Genomic DNA, 23691 nt, shown 5'->3' on the forward strand with positions numbered 1-23691 from the left:
TGTGACGCCACCTTTGGTGTTCGGCAATGTAGATGTTAGGCCGATGCTGCAGACAGATCCTCTGGGACAGATGGTGTGGTGCAGCAGTGATGGTATAGCCCTCCACAGGCAGGGCTGTTGTCCCAGGGCAGAGTGGATGTGGTGACACTCAGATGGTGTGGTGTCAGGCCAAGGGATGTAGCAGTGCTGGACAGGTTGGCGCAGGAGTAAGTGGAGGACACCAGGGCATGTAGTTCCAAAGCTTTACTCACAGTCTGTTGTACAAACAGGTGCCTGCTTCCGTGCCGTGTCCTCCGGGTCAGGGACTCAGTCAACCCCCAGGCCAGATGGAATACTCCTTTCCAACACTCCGCCAACTTATGTGCCTTTCTGTCTCCTCTTATAGTGCCTTTAGATGAAGTACTCCTAGTACTGAGTTACACTGGAGTTCCTCCTGTCTCATGTTCCTGTGAACTCTACTTGTACGGCAGACAGCTGTAGCCTGCTTCGGGGACTCCTTGCTACTAAGTCCCGGCTCACTATCCAGTTGCTGTTGTGCCCCCAAGTCTGGTGTGGGAATAAAGTGGTCACTACTTCTATTCCTCCGGTGTCTGCTGCAGGACCATTAGTATCCGTACAACCTCGGGGACCGGACCCCGGCCATGTGCTTAGAACTTCTAGGAAGGGTGCTCTGTTCTCTTTACTCCGCACGTTCCGTACTAATCCTTTCTTTCTATGGAGAGTCAGGCTTTCAGTCTACGTTGCTCTCTTTCCCGTTCCCGTGCCATCAGACCCAGGTCACTGGGCTCTGCTGCAGCACCTCCATCCATCTATCCCTCTCTCTAGGGATCTTCTTCTCTCTCCTCCAACCAACTAACTAACTACTCAAACTCTTGCGGTTCCTTGTAATGTAATCTAACTCCACCCACCTCCCAGCACGTTTCGTGTTCCAAGCAGGGAGCCACCAATGGGTGCTTTGCTATACTCCAAGCAGGGAGCCGCCAAAGGTGCTTTGCTACACTACTTTGTGGTGTGGGGTGCAGGTGTTGGAGCGTGGTCAGGAGTTTCCACCTTACCTGGATGGTGGGATATCACACCTCAGGAGGAGGTGCAGTACCTCTGTGGCGACTGAACCCTCAGGGGCGCTACATATATATGAATCTCTATCCCTATCCATCTCTACAGAGCCTCAAAAATAGCTGTTATAATGCCCCCATATGGCATGGTCCAGTCCAAAGGGTGTTTCTGGTCTGATCTGGTGCCGCCTCCTCTCTGGTCACAATGGCCACCCACCTTTCCTGCTCATGTGGATGACGGTCCTCCAGCATCCACACACTGACCCCCAGTCTCACTTGTACTTTTCTCTGTGCTGCCGATGGCAAGCTTCTGTAATGCGGTAATGAGATAGGATGCAGGGCTGAAGAACCTCCTTCTACCTATCCTCGACTTGCACCAACTCTATTACCAATGCTTAACAGGGAAAAAGCCTGAAATTAAGCCCTGCCCCCACGGAGCGGAGAGCCCTGAGCATGTGTCTGCTGCAGTCAACCAGATGCGTGGTGATCAGTGATTGGCTGCAGCAGTCACATCTGCCCTGAAGGTGCAGGAAGCACATGATAATGCGATAATTATTTATTGTTTTACAGACAATTTTTTTTAATGGCCGCACAACATAGAGAGGCGCATTAATGAAGAACACAGGTCGCCTGGTACTGAGCTCCTGCGTGCAGCACAACTCCATGTAACTGCGGCTAAACCATAGAGAACAAGAGGCACAGAGAGCTGGCACCGGAGGAGGGCGCCATTCTGCGCTCTCATGTGCCCACAGCTGCAGAGGTAGTGACAAGCAAGCACGTCAGACATTAGCAGCCCCAGCATACACGGAGCAGCGAAGGGCGTCCACGGTTGCTTAGCAACGAGAAGCCTCTCCCGCAGCACTTCCGGTTATGCGTAGTAACCACATGTGAAGCCCCAGTGGGGAGGGGAGGAGCGGGCAGCGCCCCCTGCCTGTCACACAGGAGGCGGGTGGCGGCAGCAGAAGAGATGGAGCCGGATCCCAGCGTCCCGTGTTCATCCGCGGCTCCCGGCTGCATCACCCCGGGACCCGGCGCTCTGCTCAGCGCCCTGCCGCTCTCTCCGGACGCGCTGCAGTTTGACGAGGATGATGACCTGGAGGTGTTCAGTAAGGTACAGAAACCGGGGGCGGAGACGGCAAACTTACTGCAGCTGCGGCGGAGGGGGGAGAAGAAAGTTTTCTGTGCTGCGATCATGGAGTCCCGGGTCAGGAGGCTTCTGTCTCTCTATGTGTATAGATAGATATATACAGATGTGTGTGTCATACAGATATATATATATATATATTTCCTTGCGTATGTATAGCATATATATATAATGTGTGTGTGTATGTGTATATATATATATACACTCCAATACTTAAATGTGCATGTATATAATATATACATCCACCTATGTGAGATCATATATATATATATATATTACACTCCCTCTGATCTATGTATTGCTAGACACCCATATATACCTACACTTCCATACATCCCCCCAGATGAGCGCGGTGATTATCAGGCTGATCTGTGCGGCTCTGACCCGTCCATTATTATTGATCGCACACTAACATTACGGTCCGGAGCTTCTGATTTGGACCGTCGCGGTCTGCATTCTGTTTAAATGATGAAGTTTAACCCTTTAAATAGGTTGTCCCCTTTCAGAAAACTTTTTCGTGTAGGTGTATTTTTTTATTTATTTTTTTTCACACTGTACTTTTGCGCAGACAGCGCAGACAGCTGAGCTCAGCGATCGGCTGCAGCAACGTCTGTGTGATCAGGAGATCGGGGCAGCGGTGAGAATCTGCGCTGAATTTTTTACAGACGGAAATATAAATAAATTACCGAACGTTCATCCACTCCAATGTTAATCCCAGACAACACTCAGATTGTACCCTGACGCCGTCCGTGTGCCGGGTATTCACAGACTTATTGGCCTGTATGGGTTATTTTGATCAACATAGAGGTTTTTTTTTTTTTTCTTTGTTTGGTAGAACATACAGTTTGCAAAGAAACACATTTCAACAACCCCATAGAATATAATTTATATATTCTATGCTCTCTATCTATGAAAAACTTACGTATGTGTTTTTTTTAACCCCTTTCAGGATGTAGCAACTTTTCATTATTTTTTTTGACACATTCTTTAACATTTGTATCTCTCCAGCAACATAGCCATATGTGATAAGTTGTATCTTTTCATAGTAGAGCTTTTATTCATATTATATTTATTATATTATAACCTTTTATTCATGCTTTGGACATAGGGTAAAAAAAATAAGCCCTTTTTTTTTTTTTTTTCTTCTTAAGCTCTTCTACTTTCTTATGCCACCATATGAGATAAATAATGTAGAAATGTCTAATTTACTAGATCTGATCCCCGGTGATGATACAATGATTATTATATCATTGTATGTTTCCATAGCGCCATCACATTCTGAGGCTTCGTGTACGACCGGTATCAGATATTACAGGGTAAGGTCTCATTCCGACCTCACATGTTGTCGCATCAGTCCTTGTTTTCCACAGATAGAAATTGCAGCTATTACTATAGTCTATGGAGGTGCTCATAAGTCCATGTATGTGGGAGGATTTTAGTGGTCCGTGCCAAATCAGAAACTTGTTCGATTTTGATTCAAGTCTTGAAAAATTAGAGTTCATGAAAAGAAAAAATAATAATCTGCCTTTTTTTTTGGCATATAAAAAAAAAATCACTTATATCTGAGTGAGCCCTGGAGCTGCATGAAGAGGTCACCTGCCAAAATCTATATGTCCAGGCACATAGTGCTATGGAGGGTGTGGGGACCAAGTTCTGAGGAAAGTTTTCTGTGTGAGATTAGCTGCCGGCTGATGTGTCAGTTGTCAGGTCTGTCATGGAGAATAGTGATGAGCGAGCGTACTCGAATATGTTGCTAAATGAGTGTCTTCGGTGTGCTCAAAAAATATGTTTGAGTCCCCGTGGCTACGCGTCTCGCGGCTGTTAGGCCGGTTTCACATTTGCGCTTTATAGCGCAGCGATGGCCGCTGCTAAGCCCCGCCCCCTGCTGACTCCCTGCCCGCCCCTTCCGGTCATCGCCACCTTCTAGCGCACATGGGCGCTTGCGATCTGCGCACCCTATCTTTAGCATAGGGTGCGCAGATCGTGCGCTAGCAGGATTTTGCCGTGCGCTGTGCACTTTTGAAGGTGCGCCCGTGTGCGCCGAACGCAGCATGTTGCATTTTGGCGCGCTCGGCGCACCTTCAAAAGTGCGCAGCGCACAGCAAAATCCTGCTAGCGCATGGCCAGCGCACGATCTGCGCACCCTATGCTAAAGATAGGGTGCGCAGATTGCAAGCGCCCATGTGCGCTAGAAGGCGGCGACGACCGGAAGGGGCGGGCAGGGAGCCGACAGGGGGCGGGGCTTAGCGGCGGCCGTCGCTGCGCTATAAAGCGCAAATGTGAAACCGGCCTCAGACAGGCAATCCCTGCATGTGTTGCAGCAGTCGAACAGTAGCGAGATATGCAGCCGCAGGGACTCTAACATATTTTATGAGCGCACCCGAACATGCTCGGATAACACTTTATCCGAGCACGGTCGCACATTACTAATAGAAGAAACAAGTGCTCAACCGAACGAGGGCTTACGTGTCTGTAAGGCTGCATTCACACACTGAGTATTTGGTGAGATTTTTACCTCAGTATTTGTAAGTCAAAGCCAGGAGTGGAACAATCAGAGGAAAAGTGTAATAGAAACCCGTCACCACTTCTGGATTTATCACCCACTCCTGGTTTTGTCTTACAAATACTGAGGTAAAAAACTCCCCAAATACTCAACACGTGAACGTGGTTTACGAATCGGCCGAGCTGACAGCCATCTAATGCGTATGGCGGCCTTATCGGTGTGTTTTCGAGGCTTCTGGACCTGCCAGATTCCCGTTATGTGACATCATGCTTATGTGCTATACGTGCACTTGTCATCATGAGAGTCTGTGATCTGCACAAGATTCAGCTTATTGATGGTGATCTCGTCTCCTCGCTGATGTGTCCGGTGCTGGGTGTGTAGGCGAATGTTCAAACGCCGTCGTGTTCAGAGTCGGAGATTCATATTGGAGAGGTCATTACTAGCAGAAGATAATGAGCGTACAGAGTTCACTTACGGAGTTCTGCTCTGAAGGTTTATGTCTTGCCGATGTAGAGCACAAGGTGTACGGAATATATTATTCACAGATCCGTGTTGAGACTTTCAGTTGCGAGAGTCAAAACCTAGGAGGCGTATTTAATATTAGAGCTATGTCTCTCATAACTATCTGCACTACATTTCTGAGGTTGTACCCGACTTCACGTTCCAAAAGTAAAGGCATTTGGAAAGGGACCAGGGCGGCCATGACTCTGCGACCACTTGGTGAATAATAACTATGCTTTACGGTAGTCTCTTATAAATGGTAGTTGGTGTAGCAGATATGAAGTCAGGTGGCTTGATATATTTTTTTTCTTCTTAAAGGGAACCTGTCCGCTGTTTTGGCCGTGAGTATAATAAAACTTATTTTTCTTATCTTGCAGGTCGGACTGCAGGGAGGGGGCTTATCTACAGCATTATAGAGTGCTGTAGATAAGCCCTGAAAGGCGGTGGCCGCATCTTGCATTGGCCAAAACAGCTGACAGGTTCCCTTTAAAAGGGTTGTCCACTTCTAGGACAACCCTCTTCTTGACCTAAATGTTGTCTCCCAATAAAGGGAGAGCACAGCGCCGGCACGGGAGGTGAGTGTAGGCTTTATTTTATGGGGGCCTAACATTTAGATCAAGAAGCGGTTGTCCTAGTGGTGGACAGCCCCTTTAATAGGAGAGAAACCTAGGAGACACATATATAATAAGCCTGGAGACATATGTCATATGGATGGAAGTTAATAGGGATTATATTTACTCAGTGATTGCATTATTTTCTTCATGAGCACATTGCAACTCCTACTGCATTGTATTCTTAGAAAATGGGGAAAGTGAAAATATAGCCAAGTGTTCAGCTACAAAATCAGAGATCTCTGTTTTATTCTTCCAGGATCTCGTCAGATATGTCTGCTTTGGTGATTTGTATTCCCAATAAATAGAGCAATTCTGTAGCTTTTCCTAGAACGCTGTTGCGCCGCACCTGCTGTTGCGCCGCACCTGCTGTTGCGCCGCTCCTGCTATTATTCCTACTAGAAATGTTCAACTACATTGACAACTGGGTGTTATTAATTTGTGGGTGTGAACGTTGTCCATTGACTCTTAATATGACTCTCTGATAGGTCACTAAAGTACAGTCCGTCTACCATGTCTCATCACTTTTATACTGACTTAAATGGTCCAGTTTGATCTGCAAAACCGATGAGATTACGACACGCTTTGAGTCTCTCGGACCGGAGGCACAGATCGGCTTTTAAAACTAATGTGGGTATGGCTTGCTGATACTCTATAGGTCCCTGTGCTGTCGGGATGAAAAGAAAAAAATAAAATCTGTGAATTCAGACTCAAAGGGAGTCTGATCGACTGACCGTCTCAGTGCTGTGTGACTTCAGGCAAAGGAGTCTTCAGTCAAGCAGAAGGAGGTGGAGAATAGAGCTGGAGTGACGGAGGCTTCAAATCTATCATAGCCATTTGCATATCAATTCAAACTGTTTTCCCAGTAATGGAGGAACGGACCTGATCTATAAATGTATTGCTGGACTTTTCATTAATATTGCTACACGCACTTATTGTTTTTTGGGGGAAATTCTTTCAACAGATTCCCCTTGACGGGCGGAGGGGGTTGGCGCTGTGCTGAGCTTTTAATCGTAAAGATGGGGCAGTGTTCATATGCACTAATAAATCATATATACAGAGACTTCTGGTTTTAACACAGAAGTAAAAAAAAAATAAAGTTTTCATTTTATCCCTGGAGAAGGTTTTCCTGTGTAACATAACCCACCATCGCTTTCACATTATTGTGTTTTTTTTTTTTTTTTTTTTTTTAACTGTATTTTAAAGATAAGATGGAAACAAACAAAATGAAACATCCTAGTTTTGTGTGTAAATATTGTTTCCATTGTGTTTCCTCCTTTCTGACATGTAATCCTGCCCTGTTTTCTGCAGTGGACTCCACACCCCGGTTTGTTCTGCCTAGTGGTGTCCAGATACAGCAGCCTTTATCTCTGGGCTCCGGAGGATCAGTGCGCCTCGTAGTCCGTGGGCCGGGCCCTGATGTCACAGTCTTATCCTTCGCTCCTTCTGTACTTTGCACGGGAGTCTCAGATCTTCCGAGTCTCAGATCTTCCGCTGCTCCAAAGTTTGCCTGTGCTGCTGATGTGACAGGAAAAGGAGGGTTTCCAGTGGCCACAGAGCTTCTACCCTGCACATGGTTTAGTAATTAACTCCTAACATCTAGATGGCTTTTTTATAGTGTGCACCATATTTTACTAAGCTTGTGCTAGTCTGGAAATTAACACAAACAGACCCCGGACCCACAGTCCCTACTTCACGTTGACTTGTCGGTCACTGTGACTTGTTTTAGGTCTATGATCTCTTTTCTGATTCCTACAGTAGAACGAAGTCCAGCGGCTCAAGGCTGATCCAAAAATGAATGGTTGTGTCTTAGGCAGTGTTCACACCTTGCATTTTTGCTGCGTTTCAGCAGGTTTTGTTGCACTTTTGTTGTCTTTTGGGAATGTTAAGAAAGTTTAGTGGTCCAAAAAAGCCTGATTAAGCATCCTTAGGTCTTTGCACCAAAAAGCCAGCAAGAACCAGTACCTCTGTTTATGCACTTAATCATTGTTTCCTATGGGTGAAAAGGCGCTGAAAGAAGTGACATGCAGCAGTTTTCCAAACCAATGTGTGTTCATGGGATTTCTGAAATCTCATAGACTTTTCTTGTACTGTAAAACACAACTTATAATTTGCATTTAAAAAAATGCTGCAAAAACACAACATGTGAACATAGCCTTTAACGTGAGTCGATCTGCCCAAACTGACAGTATAATATGAACTCATAACGGGCAGCGGGCAGCACGGTGGCTCAGTGGTTCGAATCCCACCAAGGACAACATCTGCAAGGAGTTTGTATGTTCTCCCCGTGTTTGCGTGGGTTTCCTCCAGGCACTCCGGTTTCCTCCCACACTCCAAAGACATACTGATAGGGAAATTAGATTGTGAGCCCCATGAGGGACAGTGATGAAAATATGTGCAAACTGTAAAGCGCTGCGGAATATGTTAGCGCTATATAAAAATAAAGATTATTATTATTTATAACCTTGCAGAGGCTATAGCCCCCCCCCCAAAAAAAAAAATAAAAAAAAAAAATTGGACTTTCTTAGTTTTCTAATTCCAGCCTCAATCCTGCCGAAACGAGTTTAATCAGATCTGCTAGCTAGGGTGATCTGGACGACTTTAGTTTAGCCAAGAGGCTCAGTGCACCGTTCCTACCACTGGATTTGCTTGGCCCTCACTGGTGATTGATAGCACTGGTTCCCCTGGCCCTGCCTCCCTCACTGGTGATTGATAGCACTTGTTTCCCTGGCCCTGCCTCCCACACTGGTGATTGATAGCACTGGTTTCCCTGGCCCTGCCTCCCTCACTGGTGATTGATAGCACTGGTTTCCCTGGCCCTGCCTCCCTCACTGGTGATTGATAGCACTGGTTTGCCTGGCCCTGCCTCCCTCACTGGTGATTGATAGCACTGGTTTGCCTGGCCCTCCCTCCCTCACTGGTGATTGATAGCACTGGTTTCCCTGGCCCTGCCTCCCTCAGTGGTGATTGATAGCACTGGTTTCCCTGGCCCTGCCTCCCTCAGTGGTGATTGATAGCACTGGTTTCCCTGGCCCTGCCTCCCTCAGTGGTGATTGATAGCACTAGTTTCCCTGGCCCTGCCTCCCTCACTTATGATTGATAGCACTGGTTTCCCTGGCCCTGCCTCCATCACTGGTGATTGATAGCACTGGTTTCCCTTGCCCTCCCTCACTGGTGATTGATAGCACTGGTTTCCCTGGCCCTGCCTCCCTCAGTGATGATTGATAGCATTGGTTTCCCTTGCCCTCCCTCACTCAGTGGTGATTGATAGCACTAGTTTCCCTGGCCCTGCCTCCCTCACTGGTGATTGATAGCACTGGCTTGCCTGGCCCTGCCTCCCTCACTGGTGATTGATAGCACTGGTTTGCCTGGCCCTGCCTCCATCACTGGTGATTGATAGCACTGGTTTGCCTGGCCCTGCCTCCATCACTGGTGATTGATAGCACTGGTTTGCCTGGCCCTGCCTCCCTCACTGGTGATTGATAGCACTGGTTTGCCTGGCCCTGCCTCCATCACAGGTGATTGATAGCACTGGTTTGCCTGGCCCTGCCTCCCTCACTGGTGATTGATAGCACTGGTTTCCCGGCCCTGCCTCCATCACTGGTGATTGATAGCACTGGTTTGCCTGGCCCTGCCTCCATCACTGGTGATTGATAGCACTGGTTTGCCTGGCCCTGCCTCCCTCACTTGTGATTGATAGCACTGGTTTGCCTTGCCCTGCCTCCCTCACTTGTGATTGATAGCACTGGTTTGCCTGGCCCTGCCTCCCTCACTGGTGATTGATAGCACTGGTTTCCCTGGCCCTGCCTCCCTCACTGGTGATTGATAGCACTGGTTTCCCTGGCCCTGCCTCCCTCACTGGTGATTGATAGCACTGGTTTGCCTGGCCCTGCCTCCATCACTGGTGATTGATAGCACTGGTTTGCCTGGCCCTGCCTCCATCACTGGTGATTGATAGCACTGGTTTCCCGGCCCTGCCTCCATCACTGGTGATTGATAGCACTGGTTTGCCTGGCCCTGCCTCCATCACTGGTGATTGATAGCACTGGTTTGCCTGGCCCTGCCTCCATCACTGGTGATTGATAGCACTGGTTTGCCTGGCCCTGCCTCCCTCACTGGTGATTGATGGCACTGGTTTCCCTGGCCCTGCCTCCCTCACTGGTGATTGATGGCACTGGTTTCCCTGGCCCTGCCTCCCTCACTGGTGATTGATGGCACTGGTTTCCCTGGCCCTGCCTCCCTCACTGGTGATTGATGGCACTGGTTTGCCTTGCCCTGCCTCCCTCACTGGTGATTGATAGCACTGGTTTGCCTGGCCCTCCCTCCCTCACTGGTGATTGATAGCACTGGTTTGCCTGGCCCTGCCTCCCTCACTGGTGATTGATAGCACTGGTTTGTCTAGAGAGAGCAAGGTCTGCAGAGAATGCTCAGACATACCAGTGCAGTCAATCACCAGTTGGACAAGCAAGCATAGTGTTTGGAATATTGATCTGAGCCCCTTCAAGGGTCCACATGGCACACTAATTATTAGAGCTGTAATTATTTTTATTTATTTATTTTTGGATGCTGTATTCCCTACACACAAGGCTATGTGCTTATTTTATACTGTCACTTGGGGCTCACATGCTTCCGTTTAATGGTGTCGTCTTCGGCTATGTTCATGTAACGTTTTACCCTCACGTCAGTAACCCTGGAAAACCAGATTTTGCTTATTTGCTGATGGGGCCATGGACTAATGATGCAGATGGATTCACTCATCCAAAGTTATGTCCAACAGAGGACACAGAGTGACTCCATCTGCATCATTACAATCTATGACCGTTAATTCAGGACTTCAGACGAAAGCCTGGATGGAGCCATTGACGGGAAGGTTGACTATGATGTGAACATAGCCTTTTGAGGAAGAGAAGCCTTATTCAACTTAATGACCATCGTTATAGAATACACGGGCCGGGTCCACTCTTGATGGCGGGACCTTGAGCAAGAGACAGGATGAGACCAGATGCCGTGTCTGGCGACCCTATGATTGGAATGTGAATAGCAACCTTTGTCCGGTTCGTCATGAGCATATGATGGCCTTTAAGACTTTTTTTTCCCCCTACTTGGGCACCCTATTCTTAAAGAGGACGTTTGAAAACAATGTTTTACTTTATACCGTATATATCACTAAAAACGGGCTGAAATGCTGATCAAAACTTTTTTTTTCATGTTTGGCTGCAGCGGTCACTTGACCTAACATTAATCGGCCGCTAATGGGCTGCTTTGTTTACACTTGACGATTGGAGGAAGTTGGAGCGCTGCAGACGATTAGTGGTCGCTGATTAGCTGTAGTACTTATGTCACACGAGCATCAGGACAAACGACTCGATCACAGGTTCAAATACCCTAAGGGGGCTAAAAAATAAAGTATGAGAGGGAAGAAAAAAGTTTTTAAAATATACCAAAAAACAAATTTTTATATATAGTATACAATTTTGAATTGCCTCCTCATCACCATTAACAATAAAGCAGTAAAAAAAAAAAAATATTTGATGTTACTGTAACAGTGTGATAAATATGGATATGAGATGGCTAGATTTTTTATTTTTGGGAGGGTAAACCCCTTTAATTCAACTGTTTTGTACTTACCCTATAGAACGTCATGTTCTCTGCATCACATTTTGCTGTTTAAAATCTGAAAATGTGCTGCCAAGAGCAATGGGTGGCAGCTTAAAAATCATTGTTCTCGACAGCACATTTTCCCATTTATTCAGAACAATGTGCTGCCGAGAACTTAATGTTGTATGCACCCAAAACAATTGAAATAAAACATTGCGTCCGACAAATGAGTGTATTTCCTCGTTGTTCAAGTGATTTACTGTCCTGTTTAAACAGGTTAGTAATTGAGATTGAGCTTTCCCATGAAGGCTTGTTCCCACGATTATTAGCTTGTCTGAATGGGCCTTTACATGTCACTTTAGTCTTTGTCCCCTAGTAGTCAGATTAGACCTTCCCATCATTGATGGTGGCACTTCTCATGCTTCTCTATTCCAATTTCCCCAATGATCTCTCCCTCACAGCTGTGCTCCCCCAAATCTGTCCCACTCCCACAGGTCATACCCCTACATTACTCCTGGTGTAGCCTAAGCTACCAGGAAGCTAAATACAGATATCCAGTGCTCGATAATCTTTGTGTAAATCCCAGTCCACGCCCTTAGTTTCTTAATCTGCCTGTCAGCAATTTTGGAGTTATGGTTCTACTTTTTGATACTTTTTATAAGTTTTATAAATCCTAGAATGGAACCGGAAAAAAAGTAAATCAAATCCTATAGAGACTTCTGATATGAAAGATGGCTACGTGATCGGAGTGGTCCTCGCAGAACACTCTTCGTATCTTCTTCTGGAGGATATGCCTCTATAATATATTTCATGGCGGCCCATTAACTTCGCTTTTTCTGAAATACGCTTTTATCACCAATCCACCGAACAACTGTTAATTTCTAGTTCGGTGGATGGTCTGACCTGTAGGACCCCCACTGGTTGTCCGAATGGAGCCGCAGTGCGCATGCTCAACCGCTGGTCCATTTATTCTGCATGGGACGACCGGACTGCTGTACAGTTTTTTTTGTTCTTCGCATAGAATGAATGGAGCAGCGGTTGAGCATGTGCATTGCCTCCCTATTCAAACGGTCACAGTGGGTACCGGCGATCATACCCCGACCAATCTGGTTAGTAGGTGATAACTTGTTGCAACCAGAATACTGTTTTAAGTGGGTGTACTGTGATACAAATGCATTACTGCAGAGTAAAAGTGGACCGCATAAGTCACTTGGTGATCTGCACTACCGTAAGTACTTTATGATAGTGCAGCTACTTCAGTGAAGATGTTGGTCCTAGGTGGATTACCAATTAAACAATTTAACACCCACACTTTCAAGTTTTTCTTCTGTTTTCGGGGCTCTGCGTGCGCTCTCATAGAAGAGCTCGACGCTTCTGCTTGCTAAAGTGAGCTCTTCTGAGTGATCAGTGGGGTTCTCAGGACCTGAGCCCGCACTGATCTGCAGGACATTTTACATAGTAACATACCGTAGTTAGCGAGGCCCAAAAACGACATTAGTCCATCCAGTTCAGCCTATATTCCGTCAGATTAAATCCCCAGATCTACGTCCTTCTAAAGAACCTAATAACTGTAAGATACAATATTTGACAAGATATAGAATAAACGGGCACCATCCACAATGTCAATTTAGGTGGGATCACCTAGTGCATATAAATGGATTGACATGAAAACACATAAAGAAAAAAAGTATATGCACACAAATAGGGATCACCACAAGGATATGATAATCAAAAAGTATCAATTTTATTAATGGACACAACAAACAGACACTTTGTTTAAAAACAATTAAAAAGTCTGAACAACCAGACACTGATAACAAAACAAAGACAATGGGTCATTTTGATAAATAGTTAAATACTATGGGTCCCAAGGCCAACCATTCAGTTGAGAAAGACACATCACTGTGTCGATACGCGTGGGTTTGGGGGTCCCATGTAACCTACCCGGTAGCTTGTTCATCCTCAGAAACCAGGTGATATCATGCTAGGGAAAGGGACTTGTTAATGTATGTTTATTTGTGTTGGCAACATGATAAGTATTCAATTTTCTATTCATGGCATATGTAGAATCTCTATGTAACCATAGTAGTTATTGATAATATGGTATTTTTGATCCAAGGTCATGATTGTCATTACAATTGATTTGATAGACCCTAGGTTATGGTAACTAGCAGATACCTGGCATTATACTGAATGGTTGGCCTTGGGACCCATAGTATTTAACTATTTATCAAAATGACCCATTGTCTTTGTTTTGTTATCAGTGTCTGGTTGTTCAGACTTTTTAATTGTTTTTAAACAAAGTGTCTGTTTGTTGTGTCCATTAATAAAATTGATACTTTTTGATTATCATATCCTTGTGGTGATCCCTATTTGTGTGCATATACTTTTTTTCTTTATGTGTTTTCATGTAAGATACAATATTGTTACGCTCCAGGAAGACATCCAGGCCTCTCTTGAACCCCTTGAATGAGTTCGCCATCACCACCTCCTCAGGCAAGGAATTTAAGACCCTACAACATATGAAAATACTTGTGAAACTGTAGAAACCTATAAAAATGCCATAGTCCGGTTCCTTGATGACCTCTATTTCATGTATAGGAAGATGATCAGACTGCTGGTGCTACTTTATGTTCATCTTATAAGAAGCAGATCTTCAATCTGTAGTTTCCAAACCAAAAAATAGCTACATACCGCAGTACTAGCATTGTGGAAAGAGAGAAAAGGTGCTGCAACTGTGTTACCCCCAATATAAGACGCAGTGAGCAAGGGATGGTATATGCTCACCTGCCTGGGTTATGATCCTGCACCACTGCGTACTTGGAAGAATGAAGGGTGCTCTGAACGCTGACCCAAATGCCAGTGGGAAGAAACGTATTCAGACCAAACAGGAGAAAGAGCGGTGATTCCCGGGCGCTGCCGCAGACTGAAGACAAGGGAGTGCCTTCTCTGGATCTTCATACAATGCATTTCGATGTCCAGTTGACTCCTTCTTCCAGTATATCTGATGGAGTCAAACCGACTTCAAAATGCCTTCTATGAGTAAAGATCCAGAGCGCATACACCCTTGTCTTAACTCTGTGGCAATTGTTGGGTATTTTTGTACCAAAATGCAGACTTTTGGGTGCCGACTTTACCTCTAAATACCTACTGCAGAAATTTTGCAGTGGCCATATCACCCCACATAGCCTCGCCACCAACCTATTTGTCAATGAACAGCTGTTTTTTTTCTGTAGTGATATCACAATTCTGCCTGATAGGAGATGGATCTATTTTTGTTTTGAAGAGCGCATATATTTTCAGTAACTAATGTTGGGCAAGCGCACGTGTCCTATATTATCCAGGCTAAGGTTACGCTCAATGGCTGCTGTTGTTTTACTCTTTTAGTGCCATTATTGCAGTGGATGAAATTATCTTTGTATTAATACATTACCAGTAGTGATGAGTGAACGTGCTGGGCTAAGGTGTTATCTGAGCATGCTCGGGTGCTGAGTGACTTCAGCGTTCTCTAAAACTATGTTCGAGTCTTCGTACCTGCATGTTTCGTGGCTGTTAGGTAGCAGCAACACATGCAGTGAATGGTCTAACAAACAGGCGACTCCTGCATATGTTGCAGCTGTCGAACAGCCGCGGGGACTCAAACTTATTTTTGAGCACGCCGAAGACACTTGGTTATCACACGAGCATGCTCGTATAATGCCTTATCCGAGTATGTTCGCTCATCACGAAATACCAGCGCTGACGCCAGTGGATAGCCTTCCATACGTTTTTACATTCTGTAAATGCTTCTGTTTTGCCTTTCTTTATTTTGTAACAGTTCTCTGGTGGATATTATTTTCTCTCCAGTTTTAGGCCAGAAAGGTATTGTAACACGTAAACTTGGCGCGCCGCATGTATTTTATACATTCACTTGAGCTCTTTTTAACTCTAATCTTTGTGAGTGTAATAAAGCACTTTTTATGACTCTGTTAAGCTCGTAACTTTTTAAACTGAGCTGTTGTGTATGTACATGAGGAATAACATTATGTCTGGTTTTTATATGATTTGTAACCTTCATTTTCACTGGTTTTCTGGTTTGCAGGCTCTCTAGTTTTCAGTTCACTCTTTGCTAGTGGGTAGCGGCTCGTTGCTATGGTGTCGCCTATACACAGCACATAGACGTGTAACATTCCTCTTTTTTTTATTTTCCTCTGTGTAGTACATGTCCAGAAGTAGCAACGGAAATTAAGACATCATACGACAATACTCGGCTGTGTGGCTGTGAATCCAGCTCTGTTACTATGGCATAATAGCTGCAGTACAATTATGTGTGTGTCTCACTGTGCTGGGTGCTCCTTACTCCTGATCCCCCTTTCCATAGAACATTACTAGGCTGTGTAACCTGACTGCTCAGTGTGCTTATAAAGGTGGAGAAGAGAGCGTAGCACTCTCTCTGAAGACCCCTGTTTTGTGTTTAAATTGTATTTTATTACATGTTTTATCCTCCTGGAGGCTGCAGTTCCTGACTGTTAACTGTAAGGCCGGCCCATAGATGGGGGGCTAGTGTGTGAGATCCTGGTTTTAGGAGTTGTTGGAGAGTCTAGAGAGAGCTGGAGAGGAACAAAGGACATCCTCAGAGTTTTGTGATCATTGGGTGTGTGTGTGTGAAAGTAACAAACCAGCAAGGGAGCACGTTATTCAGCAACCAATCTACAATGTTGGCACTTTTCTCATCGCAGGCAAGTTAGAGCACCTAAGCAGGAAGAGTTAAAGGGAATTTGTCACCCCATTTTTGCCCCATAAGCTGGGGCTACCGCCATCAGGGGCTTATCTACAGGATTCTGTAATGCTGTTTATATATCCCTGATGAAACCTGAAAGATAAGAAAAATACATTAGATTATACTCGGCGGGGACAGGTGCGATGGGTGTCGCGGTCCTGTCCGGCGCCTCCCATCTTCATACGATGACGTCCTCCTCCTTGCTTCTCCCTCGGCTCCTGCGCATGCGTACTTTATCTGCCTTGTTGAGGGCAGAGTAAAGTACTGCAGTGCGCAGGCGCCGGGAAAAGTTAGAGAGGTCCGGCGCCTGCTCACTGCAGTACTCTACTCTGCCCTCAACAGGGCAGTTAAAGTATGCATGCGCAGGAGCCGAGGGAGAAGCAAGGAGGAGGACGTCATCGTATGAAGATGGGAGGTGCCGGACGGGACGGCAACACCCATCGGATCTGACCGAACGCCATGACCTAACTCATTTTTCTTATCTTTCAGATTACATTGGGGTCATATCTACAACATTACAGAATGCTGTAGATAAGCCCCTGATGGCCGTGGCCGCAGCTTATAGGGCAAAAATGGGGGGTGACAGATCCCCTTTAAAGCAAGTCTCAGTGTTTGCTAGACCTGGAGGTCAGCAGTGATAGAATACTGGGTCAGTCAAGCTAGGGCATAGGTCCCAACCCTCCCGATTCTCGCGGGATAGTCCCGATTTGGGGGCCATATCCCGCCATCCCGGCCGGGAAGCTATTTATCCCGCGATATGGGGCCGTGATCTGGCGAGGAATGGAGGAGGCGGAGAAGATAGGGAGGAAGTCGGGTGAGCGAGGAATGGAGGAGGCGGAGAAGATAGGGAGGAAGTCGGGTGAGCGAGGAATGTAGGAAGTCGGGTGAGCGAGGAATGGAGGAGGGAGGGGGGGAGAGAGAGAGATCTGCTGTTACATTGTGTCTTATCCTCCAGTCACCTCCACAGCTGCAGACACTTTTCTGCTGTTACATCATGTCTTATCCTCCAGTCACCTCCAGAGCTGCAATCACTATTCTGCTGTTACATCGTGTCCCTATCCTCCAGTCACCTCCAGAGCTGCAGTCACTATTCTGTTAAATCGTGTCTTATCCTCCAGTCACCTCCAGAGCTGCACTCACTATTCTGCTGTCACATCATGTCTTTTCCTCATTATTCTGCTATAACATTGTGTCTTATCCTCCAGTCACCTCCAGAGCTGAACTCACTATTCTGCTGTTACATCGTGTTTTATCCTTCAGAGAGAGAGAGATTTCGCAGCCGGGATATAGGGTTAAATCACCCGGACAAGCGCAAAATGCGGTTCCGCGCTTGAAAAAAACGTTTCATGCTCCGTCCTGTCCGCTTAGCGGACGGCAAAATCTTGGCGGATTCATACAATAGAGGATCGAACGGATGACCATCCGTCAAGTTCCGCCGATAATGCAAGTCTATGAGGAAAAAAACGGATCCGCCAAGAAAAACGGCGGATCCTTTTTTTTTTTTTTTTTTGCAAATCGGCGGATCTTGACTGATGGTGACAAACGGATGTGAGAAACAGGCCTAAGCTGACCGCCGGAAATGACTGCTGATCTCATTTCCGGCGGTCAGCTTATAGCATGTCACCTCGGGAGGCGGTAATCGTTCGGGGCTCCGCAGGAGGACTGAGAAGCGGCGGCGGGGCATCAGCGCTCCATTTTTTTTTCTGTTTATAATTATTGTTTATGAAACAGTGTGATCAGCAGTGCTAAATGGGTGCGGTTGGGGCATGGCCTAAAATTTGCCGCTACGCGCGCCGCAACTTTTGTCCCTCTTTGCCTTCTTCAAAAGTTGGGAGGTATGAGCTAGGGCACGTCCGTAAGGTGGTAGCTAGTAAGAGGTCTGTTACACCCTCCACAAGAGTGCAGTTAGGGTACAGTGGCACAGCAAAACACATCAACCCTTGTGTCCCTGTACTTGGAAGATGGAGGCCCTCAATGTAACCTACAATGCATATGTAATGTCTCTCACAAGTAATGTGCCACTGTCCGAAACCGTTATGCGCAATCCTCTATCGTGTAATGCAGAAGAAAAAGCTAGACATTGTTCCTGCTACCCTTTGTATATATGTTCTAAACTCAGTAAACGAGACTTAATTTTTGCAAAGTCGTCAGTTTTCTTCATTGCGAAGCTAAATGAGTCTGGTGCCACACATCCAGGCACCCCAGTGTAAGGTATTTTGGGGTGTGGCTACAGATGTCAGCCAGTTTCCCCTCTCTACACCTTAATTGGTGTATTCGGCAGAATAACGTTTCCCTGCAGGAAGAAATTTTGGGAGAGGCGACCCATGGTGCGAACAAGGTGGCGCTGGAAGATTTGCAGATGGTGTCCAGAGATGTGCTTAAAGATGGTGATGGCTGGTGCAATGAAAAGAATGCCTATCATGGGAGTGAATTGCTCGTAGGAGTGTGAAAGTGTGCCCAGCCCACTGGAATGCTGGCCCAGAAGAAGGTATGCCCTGCAGCAAGGACCCCGCACAACATAAGAGGTGCACAACAGAAGAGGACGCTGTAAAAAATGAAGTGCTAACAACCAGGTGAAGAATGAAGAGGATTGGAGGTGTGGCTGGAGGCAAAGTCACCAGAAATGACGAGAGATCCTCTTGCCACATCAGGAGGACTCTCTCCGGAAAGGTAGAGCCGAGAGAAGAAGAAACTTGCGCCATTATATTGCTAAACGTTTGTTTGTAATCAGTGCATCAGTCAGCATGGCGAAATGGCTAATTATTCATAAGACAGTGACCCTGAGAACTGGGAGAAGGAGACTGCGTGGGCCAAAGCGCAGCATAAGTGGTCTAGGCAGGCCCAATCTGGGTTAACCAGGCAGGGCGAACCCTCGAAGGAGGTTGATAAATCACCATAATACTGTTTTGAGGAGAAGAGAAGGAGGTATTTCCAGTCTGAACGAGTAGAGGAAAAGAAGGGGGCAAGTGCGGCTCGACCACTACCTGGGTAGGTTCAACAGATGATCAGTTATGACTCTACCCTCGTGAATTGTGGTGGTCCACCCTAGAAAATGTAGCATCTTGACCAGCTGTGGAAGTGGAGGAAGCCACCTTCCCCGGCAGCTTGGGAAAGTTTATCGCAGACCTCAAGAAGCTCTCTGTAAGGCTGTAATTAGGGCAAATGTTTTGGTATAAAAGCCTCTCAAAGCATTCTGGTTCCTGTTGGTTAAAGTGGGCCATGTTCTTTAGAGGTCAGGTTCTAGTGTACGCCTTACCAAAAAGGGTGGAGAGACCAGTCTGGCGTGCCTTTGTAGCCGTGAAGGACCGAGTGTGTTTTTGCAAAATCAAAGGGACTATTCCGGAAACCTCTATCAGTCCCACCCACCATACCAGAAAAACTGCTGAAACATTGATGGCGAAAAAACGCTCACATGGACTAAAAATGGAAATCAAAATACCGGTAGATCAGGGTTTTTTTTTATGTATGTTCAAAAAAACTGATCTGGGAATGTGGCCTGTGGTATGTGCACACAGAATATTTAAAGAGTTTTTAGAGTAAAAACAGCAGAACATCAGCACCTTTTTTTTTTTTTTTTTTTTTGAGACTTCCGACTTGTTTCTTCTCCAAAAATTCCTAAAAAAAAATACCATATATAAAAAAGAAAAACACGTCCATGTTCACATACCCTAAAGACTGCATTTACTTTTTTACACAGGACCTGTTTTTCCAGCTCTAGTTACACAAATAAGGAATGTGCTTGTGATCCTAATATATAGTTCTGCAGCTGTAATACAGCCAAGTAGATGAGCCTGTAGGAGAAAATGAGATCTTTGTTAGAGGTGGGTTTTCTTAGTTTGTGATGAAAATTGCCTAAAGTCAGGAATGGTAATAAAATAAAATGAGTGGTACAGAGTCTTGTCACTGGAAAGCCAGAGGATTTTTTTTTTTTTTTTTTTTTTTTAATGCCTTCATGTTATGATAAAAACCTTTTTAAGTATATTATGAATTTTATTTGAATAATTAGCCCATAATTAATTTAACATGCTAGAAGTCACTCATCCATATTTCTGACCATACGCAGGACTTAGAAAAAAAAAAAACCTGACTCCTAATCGGCAGCGCATGTTGTAATTTTTGTAATACGGAGCTTGAGCCGGGGAATGGTTCCTTATTAATAAGGGTTACACAGTAAGACTATTGCATATTGTACAACTACCCACAGTTTCCAAGGCAATCTGTGAATGGAGGCTGGTGGATAAATCCACTTACAGATGCTTCATAAAGGACCTTCTCATAAGCTTGGTGCTATGAAGCACAAAAGGCTGACATTAACGTTGCAACGAGCTAATCCTTCAGAAATATGATTGTGTGCTATAAAAGCAGTGGTAGCCACGGACACGACTTTTCTGTACCTTATACTGTATTAAAAATAATTCTTCTATATTCCTTTTAAAGGGAACCTTACAGTAAGACCATCCCAAGCTGCGTATATGGGTAGGCAGGTCTTTGAAAGCTTAAGCCATTTACAACTTTTATCTGTTGCTGCGTTCCTGAGAGAAATTATCATTTTAAATCATATGCAAATGAGTCATCATGAGGTGCTACGGGTGTGACAGAGCTCTTTCCGGACCTCTGATTCCTAAGGGTACCGTTACACTTAGCGATGCACCAGCGATCCTGACAACGATATGGATCGCTGGTGCATCGCTAAGTGGTCGCTAGTGAGCTGCCACACAGGCAGATCTCACCAGCGACATAGCAGGGGTTGGGTGTCGCTACTTACCTGTCAGGCGCGGCGATCCTGACGTCCTCCCGCCCGCGTCCAAGCGTCGCTCGTCGGCGCCACAGGAAGCGCCCGACAAGAAATGGTCCAGGATGTTCTCGCGCGACCAGCGATGAGCAGCGGGGGAGCTGGTCGGAGGTAAGTATCAGACATAGCGATATCGCTAGCGATATCGCTGCTACGTCACAAAATCGGTGACGTTACAGCGATATCGCTATGTTTAACGGGCCCCTAAGGTTCTTTTCCCGGCCAGCACCAGCCTCTCTAGCTCGAGTGATGGCTCACTGTCTGACTGGTACCTGATATCGCAAAGACCGTGGGCGATCACTCAAGCAAAAGATGGTTGGTGCTGGGCGGTGAAACAACAGGCAGGCAGAGGCTTGGAAGTGCTATATCAATCCCAGAGCACTTAAAGGGGATTTTGCAAGAACAAAAGTTCATTGTATTCACTAGATCTTGGAAGAAAAATAAGTTCCACAATTGGATGTGATTAAATAAAATGTTTCTGCGCTGAGATAATCGTATAAATGTGCCCCTGCTGTGTAATGGCTATGTCTGACCGTACAGGAACATAGTCTGATCATACCACAGTTCCTGGGCGGGGAGGAAGCAAAAGAGAGCATACAGACATTACAGCAGGGGATCACAGCTGATTGTTTTTGTGAGGCCAAACATTTCCCTGCCTGTTTTTTAAGTAATGTTTTACCTCGCAGAAAGAATCAACTGTGATCCCATGCTGTCTTGTCTGTATCCTCTTTTGCTTCTTCCCCTGCCCAGGAGATGTAGTATGATCTGTCAATGTTTCTGCATGGTCAGACACAGCTAGTACACAGCAGGGGCACATTAATAAGATTATCTCAGCACAGGAACATTTTTTTAAACCGCATCCAATTATTCCAAGATCTAGTGAATATAATGAACTTTTGTTCTTGCTGTTCCCAAAATTGGAAAGCCCATTGACTGGCTACAGTCGTGCTTCGTTCGTGACGCCACTGCTAAAATAAAAAAAAAAAAAAACATACTTTTAGTCTCACTAGGTGACTAGTCATTGGAGCAAGACAGAATTTTTTTGCTGTAATTGCAATGTCCTCTACATGTTGGCGAAAAAAGGGGGAAAGGGGCATGTACATAACAGGGATCACGAGACTATAATAGAGTGAAAAATTATCCTTTATTGAAACACTGTAAAACACACTGAGAGCATTAAAAACATTAAAAATGCACAGGAGGCAATAATGAGAGTACAAAAACTCGCAATAGGGTTATAAAGACCCCTGCCGAAACCCACCATTAGAGTAGACTGTGAGAGATAAAGATGGGTAACACGCCGAGGCCGGCGTGTGATCCTACAAGTCCGAACTAAGTAAAAAAAAGTGGTTCGCTCATGCGCAGTACTAGCGCATGCGCTGTTGATCATGTTGTCGGCCATCTTTGAACTTCCCAGCGGTGTTTTCAATGCCGTCATCGAGCCTGCGCAGATGAAGGCCAGCCATCACTTCCTCCCGCGTCACACGCCGGCCTCGGCACTCGGCTATCAACACGCCCACACCCTCCAGCTGATATCTGGCAAGCGGCATCGCTAAACAGTATTTATAAGACACTTTAACACACACTGGGTATTGCCCCTGATGAAGCCAGGTCTCCTGGCATAACGCGTCGGGCATCCTTTGGGCCCCTGCCTCCCTCACTACTTAGTCCATATGCTGCCCTACAGTTGTGGCCAAAAGTATTGACACCCCTGCAATTCTGTCAGATAATACTCAGTTTCTTCCTGAAAATGATAGCAAACACAAATTCTTTGGTATTATTATCTTCATTTAATTTGTCTTAAATGAAAAAACGCAAAAAGAATTGTCCTAAAGCCAAATTGGATATAATTCCACACCAAACATAAAAAAGAGGGTGGACAAAAGTATTGGCACTGTTTGAAATATCATGTGATGCTTCTCTAATTTGTGTAATTAACAGCACCTTTGACTAACCTGTGGCACCTAACAGGTGTTGGCAATAACTAAATCACACTTGCAGCCAGTTGACATGGATTAAAGTTGACTCAACCTCTGTCCTGTGTCCTTGTGTGTACCACATTGAGCATGGAGAAAAGAAAGAAGACCAAAGAACTGTCTGAGGACTTGAGAAACCAAATTGTGAGGAAGCAAGAGCAATCTCAAGGCTACAAACCCATCTCCAAAGACCTGAATGTTCCTGTGTCTACCGTGCGCAGTGTCATCAAGAAGTTTAAAGCCCATGGCACTGTGGCTAACCTCCCTAGATGTGGACGGAAAAGAAAAATTGACAAGAGATTTCAATGCAAGATTGTGCGGATGTTGGATAAAGAACCTCGACTAACATCCAAACAAGTTCAAGCTGTCCTGCAGTCCGAGGGTACAACAGTGTCAGCCCGTACTATCCGTCGGCGTCTGAATGAAAAGGGACTGTATGGTAGGAGACCCAGGAAGACCCTACTTCTTACCCCGAGACACAAAAAAGCCAGGCTGGAGTTTGCCAAAACTTACCTGAAAAAGCCTAAAACATTTTGGAAGAATGTTCTCTGGTCAGATGAGACAAAAGTAGAGCTTTTTGGGCAAAGGCATCAACATAGAGTTTACAGGAGAATAAAAGAGGCATTCAAAGAAAAGAACACGGTCCCTACAGTCAAACATGGTGGAGGTTCCCTGATGTTTTGGGGTTGCTTTGCTGCCTCTGACACTGGACTGCTTGACCGTGTGCATGGCATTATGAAGTCTGAAGACTA

The 23691-nt window shown here is 45.6% G+C and overlaps 1 protein-coding gene across 3 annotated transcripts in view; it reads left to right on the forward strand.

The window, feature by feature from the left end:
• The first annotated feature begins 1879 nt into the window (after positions 1-1879).
• SNX7 (sorting nexin 7) overlaps positions 1880-23691 on the forward strand; it is a 161537-nt gene continuing 139725 nt past the window's right edge. Inside the window, exon 1 of one of the 3 annotated variants that reach the window (XR_012231423.1) lies at positions 1880-2166. Coding sequence is in view for 2 of the 3 variants with exons in the window: in XM_073571403.1 (XP_073427504.1) it covers positions 2023-2166 (144 nt within the window). In the remaining variant the exon portion in view is untranslated. The other 2 variants (XM_073571403.1, XM_073571404.1) reach the window with 2 other exon arrangements.

Source organism: Dendrobates tinctorius, unplaced genomic scaffold (genome assembly GCF_039654945.1).
Source record: "Dendrobates tinctorius isolate UK_male_01 unplaced genomic scaffold, ASM3965494v1 ptg000029l, whole genome shotgun sequence".
Classification (NCBI taxonomy): Eukaryota; Metazoa; Chordata; class Amphibia; order Anura; family Dendrobatidae; genus Dendrobates; species Dendrobates tinctorius.